General features: G+C 39.5%; 1 protein-coding gene across 1 annotated transcript in view; it reads left to right on the top strand.

Annotated features, from left to right (window-relative positions):
• Tle4 (transducin-like enhancer of split 4) overlaps positions 1-12,223 on the top strand; it is a 155,074-nt gene that overhangs the window by 85,500 nt on the left and 57,351 nt on the right. The window contains exons 6-7 of the mRNA XM_013018387.1: positions 299-503; positions 1,688-1,704. Of these exons, the coding sequence (XP_012873841.1) occupies positions 299-503; positions 1,688-1,704 (222 nt within the window). The remainder of the gene's footprint in view (positions 1-298; positions 504-1,687; positions 1,705-12,223) is intronic.

Here is a 12,223-nt window from a genome sequence, read left to right as displayed (position 1 = left end):
TTAGCTAATTTCATTACTTAAAAAATTACGTTATTTACAGCGCTTGTGTACACTCCCCACCTTAAATCTTTTAGCAATAAAAACAGCATTTACAGCTCTACATCTCTTTCCCTCTCCTTCCTTTAAACAACAGAGAGGTGTGTATTGACTTACATATTTGTTGTTCTATGCGTGTGTTTGTGTATTTATTTTTGATTATCTGTTTCCTCATTACCTCTTTCTACCTGCTCTTCTCTTCCTGGGGACTGGGCCATGAGTTCAGGGGACAAATTCAATATCTGTGTCTCATTTTCCACAGCAGCAACAACTCCAGGCTCAGCATTTATCACATGGCCATGGTCTGCCGGTGCCCCTGACGCCACACCCTTCGGGACTCCAGCCCCCTGCCATCCCCCCGATTGGAAGCAGCGCTGGACTGCTGGCCCTCTCCAGCGCTCTGGGCGCTCAGTCTCACCTTCCAATTAAAGATGAGAAGAAGCACCATGACAATGATCACCAAAGAGGCGAGTGCTCATTTTTGACATGATGTCACTGCTGCTGAAGGCAGTTTCCAGGTTCTAGTGCTCTGGATTTCGTTGACTGGTTACCAAGCAAAGGACTTGTCATGGCAGGAAATTATTAGAAGCATTTGTTGATTGTCAGGACTTGACTGTTCTCCCCAAGGGCCAGGAGATTGTTTGTCCTGGTAATGACCTCTGATCCCTTGTTGCCCTGTAATTCTTAAGTCAAAATCAAGGATGAAGTCCTGTGCTGTCCTGTATATGAAATCATACGTGGCATTAATAGCTAATCTTGGCCACATTGTGTATGAGGAGGTGGAGGAAGTTGCCGACAAAGGCTCACTTGGTATTTGACCAAACTAGCTATTATTTGTAAATCAGATGAGCCTGTACAGAACAGTAAGACACTCATAGGTATGGAAATAGTTCTAGCAGCCTTAATAATGAGGAAGATGGAACCCAAATTAATGAAATCTGTTGATTTAAGTACCTCTCGTGAAGTCTGTTCAAAAGCTTGAAGTTAATGAATTCTTTTCATTAAGAAAGCCACAGTTACAGGTTGTCTTCATCCCTTCTGTCAGGAGGATGAAGGGACAGATACACTGCAATGTCACAGTGGGTGCTGCTTACTGGTTTATTTTTTAAAAATAGTCAGAAAAAGGAAGAAAGAAAAAGTTTCCTAGTATTCCTTTGTGGGAATTTAAGTAGCACATGGGCGGGGCATTGGTTTTGAAAGGTGTGTCTCATAATGAAAAGCTTCTATGTGTTCTTGTTTTCAGTTTCATTATTATGAATTATAATCTTGGGTAAATTATCCTTATCACATAAGCATGAATTTACTATCTCTGATGTTAGAAACACTGTAATATTTGTCTTGCAGTTATCTTAATGCTATAGTACAGCATTGACTCATGATGACAAATACTTTTATAAGTGGGAAAGTCAATAAAGGACATAAATAGTAAAGATATCTAGCTCTGGTTCTTCTGAAATTGTGTCAAAGTTAGGTTGGTACTTTCCAAAGCTGATAGCGTTAATGATTAATGTAACAGTATAGTTGACATCTGTGCAATTTATTGTTCAGCAGAGATGAGGTTTGATAAAGAAATGATTTTGTGTAAACAAGCATTTTTTTTTCTTTCTTCCCACCACGTTATCTGCTTGTGTTGCTGCTGTTTTGCCTGTAGACCGAGACTCCATCAAGGTAGGAACTGAAATTCATAAACAAATGAATGGCTAAGTTAGTGAAATAGTTTAGTAATAGATTCTGCAATTTTAAAAATAGTATGGCATCTTTTACCACGTAGTGGTTAACTGGCTTCTAAGTATGTGGTTGACATTTTTGAAAATAGCCTCTTTTTCTACCAAAATTAGATGGCTAGAGCAGTATGGCTTGTATGGCTAATTTTATTATGTCTTGCTATGGGAAAAAGAATGCTTTTCTTTGGTTAGGCATTGGCTATGAGATAATAAAATAAGTAAGTTGATGTATAAGGAAGTTTCACATTTAGGGATATATTTCCACCCTACAAAATTCTCTGTCAGAGTAACAAAACATTTGTTTGGGCTGGAAGAGTAGCTCAGTGGAAGCATCGGAAAAGTAGATAGAAGGAAATACTCTATGAGCACTTCTCTTCACGGGAAAGATGTTTTTTAACATCCGTGTTTCTGGTTTGTCAAGTTAATTTTCTTCTGGGTTTGCATCTGTCTTCTCTGCCTTTTGTATCTCTTTCTAGGGAAGTTACAGGAAAAGAGGAAAGTTACTCAGGGTTTAATGATTTGTATATGCCTGTGTAATACCAGAATAAAATGTGTGAAGGATATTTAAATTTCTTTGTAAGCAAACAAGAATAGGCTGCCATGGGCAGGAAATGAGTAAACTATGAGAGATGCGGTAATCACTTTTGAGCCAGGTGTAATATAATTATGTCATTGTGTTAAGTGTGTGGTGTTCTAAATGTTATTGAAAGAACAGTTCTTAAGCACTGGCTCAAGTACAGATGCTGCCAATTCTTTTTCTTATATTTTTACGATAATTGTATTGTGGGACATAAGTAGTTACATCCTTTACAGTTTTTGTTGCTGTTGTTGGTCATGGGGCTTGAACTCAGAGCCTGAGTGCTGCTCCTGAACTCTTTATGCTCAAGCCTAGCGCGCTACTGCTTTGAGCCACAGCTCCACTTGTGGTTTTCTGGTGGTTAATTGGATATAAGAGTCTCACGGACTTTCTTTCCTGCTGGGGTTGGCTTCAAACCACAATCTCAGATCTCAGCCTCCCGAGTAGCTAGGCTTATGGTCATGAGACACCAGTGCCCAACTCCCTTTTCATTTCTTAGTGAAACTGAGAAACTGTCTTCTGAAATAATTTGTGCTATTGCTTTACTCTGTCTTTTATAATAAAAGAAAATCGGGGGGGGGGCGTGTTTCTGAGCCTATAAATAATGGAAAATTAAATTGAGTATACCTATTACCCTTCAAGAATCTTTGTGATTTGAAGGGGTGTCTACAGTAAATGTCAACAGTTGGAACCATACACATTGAATTACTTAATTACACATTTTTTGGTGTGTAGTCCATTAAATAATACAGCCTATCAGTACCTAGATTCAAAAATAATACCTGGATGTTTGCCTGCCTGCCTGCCTGCCTGCCTGCCTGCCTGCCTGCCTGCCTGCCTGCCTTCCTTCCTTCCTTCCTTCCTTCCTTCCTTCCTTCCTTCCTTCCTTCCTCCCTTCCTCCCTTCCTCCCTCCCTCCCTCCCTCCCTCCCTCCCTTCCTCCCTTCCTCCCTTCCTCCCCCACCCCTCTCTTTCTTTTCTTTCATTGGTTGTGGAGCTTCAACTCCGGGACTGGGATTCTCAGTCTTCTGAGTAGCTAGGAGTGTAGGCATGAGCCCCTGGTGCCCTGCTCTTTGATTTCTTAATCAGATGATATTACTTGTTTCACCAGTGCGTACAAAGAAACAAGTCAATGCAATGACCAGGATGAACTAATAGTAGTCCTTAGAGGGCCTGTCTAGTGGTTCAGAGGCGGCGATGGAAACACCCCTTGGCTTCAGAGGATAAATACATGCCTTTAGGGCTGGCTAGCCAGTGAACTACATAAAAGCCTCCTCTCCTACTCCACTCCTAGCAGACGGTGAAAATATGTACACTCTCCTGCACACTTTTGTGTTCATTACATTTTATATTCCCTCACATAAAAGTAGGGTGCATTTTGAGATCATCCGTAGTTATTCATAGTTAACATGAAAGTGTCTATGGAGCTAGAATCCGGGGAGGGAGAGCCAATGAAGAATTAGAAGCTGATGATTTTGCCCTGACTTATTATGGGATGGAAACTGAGTTTCTGGTGGATAGTATTCAAATTCAAAGTTGTGTTGTGTCAGATCAGAGGCTGTCCTGTAGCTTTGCAATGTGAAATCGTTTTTCATTTTCTTAAGAGTGGTTTGTGATGCTCAGAGAAGCAGTTGCGCTTTGCATTGATCGTCCTCTTGCCTCTGTAAGTGGTTAAGAGGAGTCGGTTGTGTTATTGTTGTTGTTTCTTCTTTCTTTTGTGATTGTCAGTTGTGTGGCTTGAGATGGATTTTATCAGCTGGAGTGTGCCAGTTGCCTGCAGCTGGGGTCAGGCTTGTATGAAATAATTTATTCATGCAGGATAATGCTCCTTAACATTTAGCAGGTAATGCACGTGACATAAATTTCCTTCTTGCTTTTAATTTTTCCCTTTCCTCTTCTAATGTGCAAACAGGCAGCTCTGGTACTCTAAATAATAAGTAAATTTTGGCCATCTGTCAAAAGGAAATTTCAATACAAATTTAAATTAATGGTGCCTGAAATTTTTTATAGCTCCTCTAAAAGCCTCTAATGTGCAGAAAATTCTGGATCTGCTGGTAGTAATTAGTGTTGCATGTAATGAGGATGTGGGCCATGTTATACAGCCCCATTGTTACATTTTGATATGGTAGCAAAATTTTGATTTATACAAGGTTATGGATGGATTTAATGGTGAGAGATACTTGAAAATGTTTTCTTGATGTTACAGATTTTTAAACAGGGCAGATTTCAGAATTGCTCAAAAAATACAAACTTAATCTCACTGTAAAGCTTCAAGTAATTAAGGTGCTTTAGATACCAAGTAAAATGACCAAAAAAAAAAAACCCCAAAACTTGTTAAATTGTTAGGCATTTTTTCTTTCTTTCCTTTCTTGGAAGTTCTGTGGCCACTAACTCACATGCTATTGGCTTTATTGATCTTGTTTTCTGTAGCTCCAGTGGCCAAGTTCATTCTTAAGCCTGCTATTTGCAGACCTCTGTCTGGGGTTTTTCAACAAGGATGGAGAATGTAAATATGGATATAAAGGCAAAGGCTCTGTAGGAGCCCACAGATCAATGTCCTTGGTGAGGAGACGCCAAAGCAGTGTACATAGCAGGCCTGTTGAAGGAAGAAAGTGCAGCACTTGTCCTCTGCTTATTGGTCATTGGCAGTCCATTATTCCATCTGCCCGATAGCTGCCTCCACCGCAGAGGCCCCAAAGCAGCAAGGAACTCAACCCATGTCATTCTCACCTTGAATGGAAGACACCTCAAATTTACCTCTCTGGAGACCCTCACACTCGGTTCCTTCTTTGGTTTCCTGAAAGGAGATGAAAGTGTTCTTATCGGGAAATGGTTTTGTTCTGTTAGCCACGGGGGACTGAGGGACAAGTGTGAGTCGATCAAGGTAACCACGAGAGCGGGCGCCTGGGAGCTGCCGGCAGCCTCCCTGGTGTCGGAGGTCTTAGCTCATGAGCAGGAGTCTAGCCATTTGTTTTTGTCTTCACTCTCCAGTTGTCACCCAAATGATTAAATTTGAGCCAGGTGCACTGGTGATTCATTCCTGTGATCCTAGGTACCCAAAAGGCTGAGATCTGAGGATCTTGGTTAAAAAGCCATCCTGGGCAAGAAAGGCTATGAGATTCTTCTAGTAAACTACCAAAAAGCCAGAAGTGAAGTTGTGACTCAAGTGGCAGTGTATTAGCCATGAGCATAAAAGCTCAGGGACAGTGCCCAGGCCCTGAGTTCAAACCCATGACCAGCACCAAAAAAAAAAAAAAGGAAAAAGAAAACTCCCCAAATCTTAAGAGCAATGTATTCAAAGTAGTGATGGCTAAATTTCCTAAATGTTGTTCAGGTTCCTACCTGAAGTTGAATTGTCTTCGGAACTTTCCCTACCTCCCAGTGCCTATATAGTCTGCATGGTATGGAGGGAAAACAGCACAAAGGGCATCACTATCTTTAAATATGTAAAGTAGAACTCATTAGTGTTAAATATTGTTCAGCTCCATGGCCTCTCCCAAATGTGTGTTATTCATTGTGTTTACATAGTCTTCCAGTGTTGTTTCTTCAGTGCAACAACTTTCACCATCTCTGTGTAGGAGGTACTACTTTTAAAACATCTTCATTGTTTGTTTATAGCAGAAATAGTAATTATAAGGGGCTTACCATTTTTAAATCATTACAGCAAAAATGTATTTTTAAATTGTGTTATTTCATTCTACCGTCTGCCTCAAAGTACTAATATTCATATCCCTCACCAGGGATCGTGATTTTTTTTTTGTGGCTTATGTATTGTCAGGTTGATCTCTCTTGTTTACAGTGCTTGCTGCAGTATGTCTACATGCTCTCACAAAGTGCTTCAATTTTGGACTTTGTAGCTTTTTAAATTTTTGGTGTTTAAATAAGTACATATGGCACACTTAATTTTTTAAACGTACACGGTAACTTTTCATACTGTATGTTATACTTTGCTTTTTCTCTAAGTGACTGTTTTGCTTTAGGTTAAAAGGATTTTACAGTCATCTCTTCAGTTGTGTTTAAGGCAGTGCCTATTCTGTTCTGTCTGTGTATTGGTGTTTATTCTGAGAAGATGACTAAAACATCATGTATTGTTGTTCTCCTTACTCCTCCACTTACTCACTACCAGCAATAAAGGTTTATCAGTGGAAAATTAGAAGCAGGTTGTTTTTATGCTCATATTAAAGTGTATGATTCTAGCCAAGAAGGTACTTTCAATTAATTAGTTGGTGTTACAGAAAGAAGTAATCACTCAGAATTAGCAGAGTGGTTACTTTTGTTTTCTACTTCATTTTTGCACATTAAGACTTAATGGTCAGAGCTCCTGTTCTAGAACCTTATGCAACCTGTGTGACTTCCTTCCTCTAACACCCAAACCTGTTTCTACTGTCATAAAGGAAAAGTTATAAAATAACTGAAGGCTAAATTTATTGAAAAGGGAGGAATAAATGAATTCAATGTGACACCGTAAAAAGAGTCTAAGCAAACTGATTAGGGACTGTGATTTGAGCACTTCAGCCTATGAACTTAGAAAAATAAAGTAGGTCTTCATCCCTAGTAATGTACATCTACCTTCCTTGATCACCTGAGACAACCAGTCGTTTCCCGCATAGCTCCTGTTAGAGGTGTCACCTGTGAAAGTAGGTACTATGCTTACTACGCTTAATTGCGTACTTTAGGAAAGGGTTAGAGGGAGGCAGGTCTGACCCCTCAAGGTCACCTCGCTGGTGCCATCCTGAAGGAGAGCTCTTGGAATGACTCAGTCTCACTCTGTTATTAAAAATTAGAAACATTCTACAAAGAATGAAGAATAGAACTTCCATATGTCCAAGGTCTGTGTTCAGGAGCTTCCGTATTTATCCATGTTTTCTTTGCTGCTTAAAGCAAATTCCATATATTGTGTATTTTTTCTTCATATACTTTAATTGTATACAGTAACCACATTTCTGTAACTGATATATTTTTTAGATAACAATAATGTTTTTATCACTTAGGAAAAAATAATTCCTGATCTCTTCATATACCCAACCTCTACTCAGTTTTTACATTATTTCAAAGCAATTATTTGCTGGAAGTTGTGATCTGAATAGAGCCATTGTTCTATTTTGTTGTCAAAACTTTCAGGTCTCTCGATCAAGAGTCTCACTTTAAATTTTTTTCTTACAACACAATCTTAATTCTGCTATAATTCTTTTAAAATAAATCTTTGATTGTTTTCCCCTTTTTTCCATTCTTGCCTTAAAGGAGCTAAAAGTGTATTCTGTTGAAGCATGAGGGATCTAGGCAGTAGATGTTCTTATGTATTTTTTAGATCAGTGCTTTCAAAGCTTATCTTAAGCAATAAAGTTTGGACATGGATTGAACTTCCAGTACATCATAGTCTATGTGAAAAGGATACACAGAACTTTACTGATAATCAGCATAAATTTCTAGATTTTCTTTTTTTTAAAACTGGCATTCATTATTTATAAAAATTCAGCTTTTCTGTTCATCACCAACATGTGCATGTAAACAGACTTTATCCTTTCATCATAAGAAAAAGCTCTTCCTGGTGTGAACGGAATGTTCTTGACACTCTTAAGACGGTGTCCCCTGATACATCCAGAATATGAACATTCTCCAGGACTGGTGCCCCAGGTTCTTTAACCAGGCTGTCTGCTAGTAGGTAAACTGGATCAGTGGCCAAGTCACTTAACAACTATGGATCTCCAAGTTATGATTCTTAATATTCTTTCAACCATTAGAATGTAATTACTGTGTTTGATTCGTTCTCCTTGTTGAAATGAGTTATAAAGCAAAAGTTTTATACCATAGGATATATAAATTAAGAAGTGGTTTTGGCAATAAAAGTGGACATCTTATCAACCAAGTAAATTCAGTGGTAATGGTACTTCATTTGGGAAGTGATGGATAGTTTGGGAAATGGATGGGGATAGTTAAATGTTTAAGGTGAGGTTTGCCTTGAAAACATGTAATCATACAGCTTTTACTTTGCCAACATATGATTTGAATTGCTTTAGCCTTACTGTTGTTTTTTTAAAAATACTTTTAAAGGCACTTTTTAAAAAATCATTGATTTTACTGTTTAGAGTTACCTTATCAAAGAATAATTAGGAGCTTTTTTTGTTTTATTGGTTTATGATGTAGTAATTTGTTCATTATTAATTGATCCCTGCCTCTAGGCATGTAAGCCGTGTAAATGTAACAGGTGCCCTAATTCCCGAAAATGTGTTGTAATTGTTTGTTTGCCTAACAGATGAATAAATGTCTTTAGGGCATAGCTGGTCCTCAGGTGGTGAGCATGAGTGGATTAATGATGTGACTGGGGGAGACAAGCTTGTTTCGCGCACCGCCTCCACAGATTGCTGAAGCAGAACAAATATTAATTAATAGGGCCAGGCGGCTTGTCAGCGCTCCCTTCCCCAGCTGATTTTGGCAAAAGTGGTTTCATTCCTTTACCCTTTAGTTAACAGACATTTTCATCTTGATGGTTTTTTTTTATCTTTCTTAATTAGAATGTATTTCATCTCCTGGAAAAACATTATACCATAAAGTTTTTCTAAAAATGTTAAATGAAACATATTCATAGTTGGCATTTGAATCTCAGGAGCATTTGTTTCTCAAAATGTTATTCCCAATCAAATTATTTTCAAAAATGATCATCTTCATTTATGTTTTTTATAATAACCCTCATTTACTCTGTGGGGAAAAATCATAAAATCACCTAGAGGAAAACCTAATATTCTTATTTCTTGGTTTCTTGAATTTCTGCAATACCCCTATCCATCTCATATATTTTGTTCTGTGGTAGTGTGAAGTAACTCAAATATCCTTTGGGTATAGAAGCTCTGTACTTGGTTGCTACTATCAGCCTCACATAATTTTGGGCTTGAAGAGGTCTGTCTAATTGTTACTGTGACAGCTGAACATAATTCTTCAGATTCACAAAGCAACAATAGAACAGAAGTTTTCTGAGCTAACTAGTATTTTCTGAGATTTTGATTGTTTTGAATTAGCTTGCTATTAATGAACATGATGCAATTTCAAGACAAAGTAATGCTGCTTAGATATGGCTAATCAGAACTTCACATTAGAGTTGAACACTAATAAATACTGTCCAAATACTGAACAAAATAAATTACGCTGATTCAACTTTATTAGATGGTTCTTTCATACAAACCCGTTGATTTATTTCCAAATTAAAAAAAAATAATGGTTCTTTAAAAACCACTTTGGGAAAAAGAAACGTTGGTATTGTAACTGGTTTGCATGAGATAATTTTTCCATTGATGGTTAAGTACCATTCTTCCTTTGCTTCTGAGGTCAGTAATGCTTCTAGGTTTGCTCCACTAGAAACTAGAACAATGGACCCACATGTAATCCACTCCCATGCCTTGCACCCTTCTTTTCTTTACAACCAGGAAGTGCTGCTGAAAAGCTTACCCTCTCCTCCCCTTTCCCTTCCCCTTGCACTGAATTGAAGGCAGCCAGGTGGAAGTTAAAATGGCTTAAGTATTCTTGTTGTAAGTGAAATTTTTTTAAGATAGAGTGCATGACAGGTTGAGTATGAAGAATTCTTTTTCATGGAAACAGACTCTTATTTAATTATATCATGCCCTGAAGGAGTCTTAAATTTCATTTTGAAGTTGGTGGTTGTTTTAATTTCACATTTGAGTAGAAGAGGAAACCCTTGTGGAAGGGAAGTTAGCAAGTAAATGATGCGACCCAATGAGAGAGGGCCTCTGCCGCGAACAACATCATAACACTTCGTGTTTTCAAAAAAATTACTCCTCCTCATGGTCATTTTAATCATTCGAGAAATTCGAGAATTCCATTTAACTTTCTTTTAACTTCTGCTTTCTTGAGCGACATTTGGCCTTTTGAACAACAAAATAAAATTGGAAATGCTAATGTTTTGAGCCAACTAAAGGAGGAAAATAAAAATGTCACCATGGTAACAAAGCTGCTTTCTAGATGGTTTCCTAAGATATGCCTGAACCAGACGCAGATGTCTGATTTGAGAATCTTGCCTCCTTCAATGTAAACAAATAACTTCTGGGCAGGTGTTGGAAATAATATGGAAATCCTATTAAGGGGTCCTGGGTCCCTGTCAGTCAGGAAGCCCAATGCCACAAAAGGGCTGGTTGTCACATAAAGGAGCAGAGTAAATTCTCATGAGGCTGGAGCTTTTCCCAGGAAGTGATTGTCTTGGTGTGTTCTTTCTCCTGTGGATCTGAATGTAAGCTGTTGCTTCTATTGATCTATTCACTGGCTTTATTTTCTCCTCTTCATTTCAGACCCTCCCTAGCCCCCCCCCAGCCTCTATTTGCCCCCGCTTCCTCCTTCCTTCTAGTTTAACACTTGATCTGTGCTGCTGCCCTGAGAGTTGTGACATTTGTGATTTTAACCTCCCACCCTGAGTGGGCTAGGGGGAGGCGGGGGAGTGCTTAGAGGGGGGCTGTTTTACAAAGATCCAGGCTGATTGAGCCTGTGCTGAGGGGCTTTGCTGCTGGCACAGTTTGCAGTAGCAGCGGTGACAGGAACGTCTGATGAATGACTGCTTAAGTTAGATATGGATGAATTAGGCAGAAAAGCATGAAGAGACATCTTTTTTTAGCAACTTCTGTAGTTACCTAAGACTCTCTTGTCCAGTGTGGTCGCCACTAGCCATGTGGAACCATTAAAGGCAAATTTGAAAAAAATGAAATGCAGTTTCTCAGGTTCATAGGCCAGCTATTAAATGCCCAGTAAGCCGCATGTAGCCATAGGAACTACCAGAGCGGTGGAGACACAGAACACCCCCATCCTCACAGGTGGTCCCCCTTGAAGGGCTCTGGAAAACAGGCCTGATGAGCTCTGCTGCTTCTGCTGCGTCTGGTGAAAGCTGGCTCCTGACATTCAGAAGCACACACGCTTTCTTGATGTAGAGAAAACAAAGGACTGTACTACAACAGCACTATCTAAGTGGTTTTCTCCTCCCTGCCCTCCCCCTCCTTGGTCTCATTGAGCAGTTTAATGTGTTGTCTTCCAAAACCGGAACACAAGGTGATGGATTTGAATGGTTCTAGATAAAGTTGAGGCGTTTGGTGCTGGTCGGGGAGGGGGGGAGCGGGGCGGGGGGGGGCAGGTATGAAGGCTATACATAATGCTCTTTCTAATACTCAGAAGGTTAAACGTGGGTAAACACAAAACAAGGCTTCAGAAAAGCACCCCATTATGATGCAGCATTTCTCGGACTATAGTCCCCGAGATGCACTTCATAAAGCCAATAAAGCTCGCACTGGTGGTCTCCTGTTGCCCTAGCAACGGACCATGGGGCACAGTGTATGTGAAATGCATGAACATCTGTGAATTAATCTTTTTTAGTTTGTTCTTTTCTTGGCACTGATTGGGCCACTCGGGCTTGTGCCTGTGACACTGCGTGTAGAAGGGTAATCTGGAGCTGTCCCCAGGGCTTTGCCCTACAGTCAATGTTGGAATGGAAAGAGAAGGGAGATTTATCTGGGGTAGTGCATTCTGCGGTAGAGGGATTTGGCTTGACAGCACTCGCGGTGGGATGTTATTAGCTTACTTTCTGGTGCATGGGGAAATGATTAAAGAAAAAAACTTGGTAAGTCTTGACATTACTGAGTTTATTGGGCTGCCCTGAAAAAAAATTCTGCAGAGAAAATTGAAATAATCACTTGTGTTTATACCACAGTTAACAGGAACTAGGAAGCGCTTAGCTATTCTAGTCTTTGGCTCAGTCTGTGCTCCAGAGGTTGTTAGTAAACCACAGTGATGTATCACTGGTCTGAGTGAGAGACTCGAACTGGACGCTTAGGGTTCTGGTATCTGTTTTGATAATAAACTTTGATAGAAGCCTGTGTGTGTGTGTGTGTGTGTGTGTG

This window comes from Dipodomys ordii, unplaced genomic scaffold, assembly GCF_000151885.1.
Source record: "Dipodomys ordii isolate 6190 unplaced genomic scaffold, Dord_2.0 Scaffold40, whole genome shotgun sequence".
NCBI classification, from domain to species: domain Eukaryota; kingdom Metazoa; phylum Chordata; class Mammalia; order Rodentia; family Heteromyidae; genus Dipodomys; species Dipodomys ordii.
Note: the sequence above shows the minus strand (reverse complement) of the source record. Positions and strands in the feature narration are given on the sequence as shown.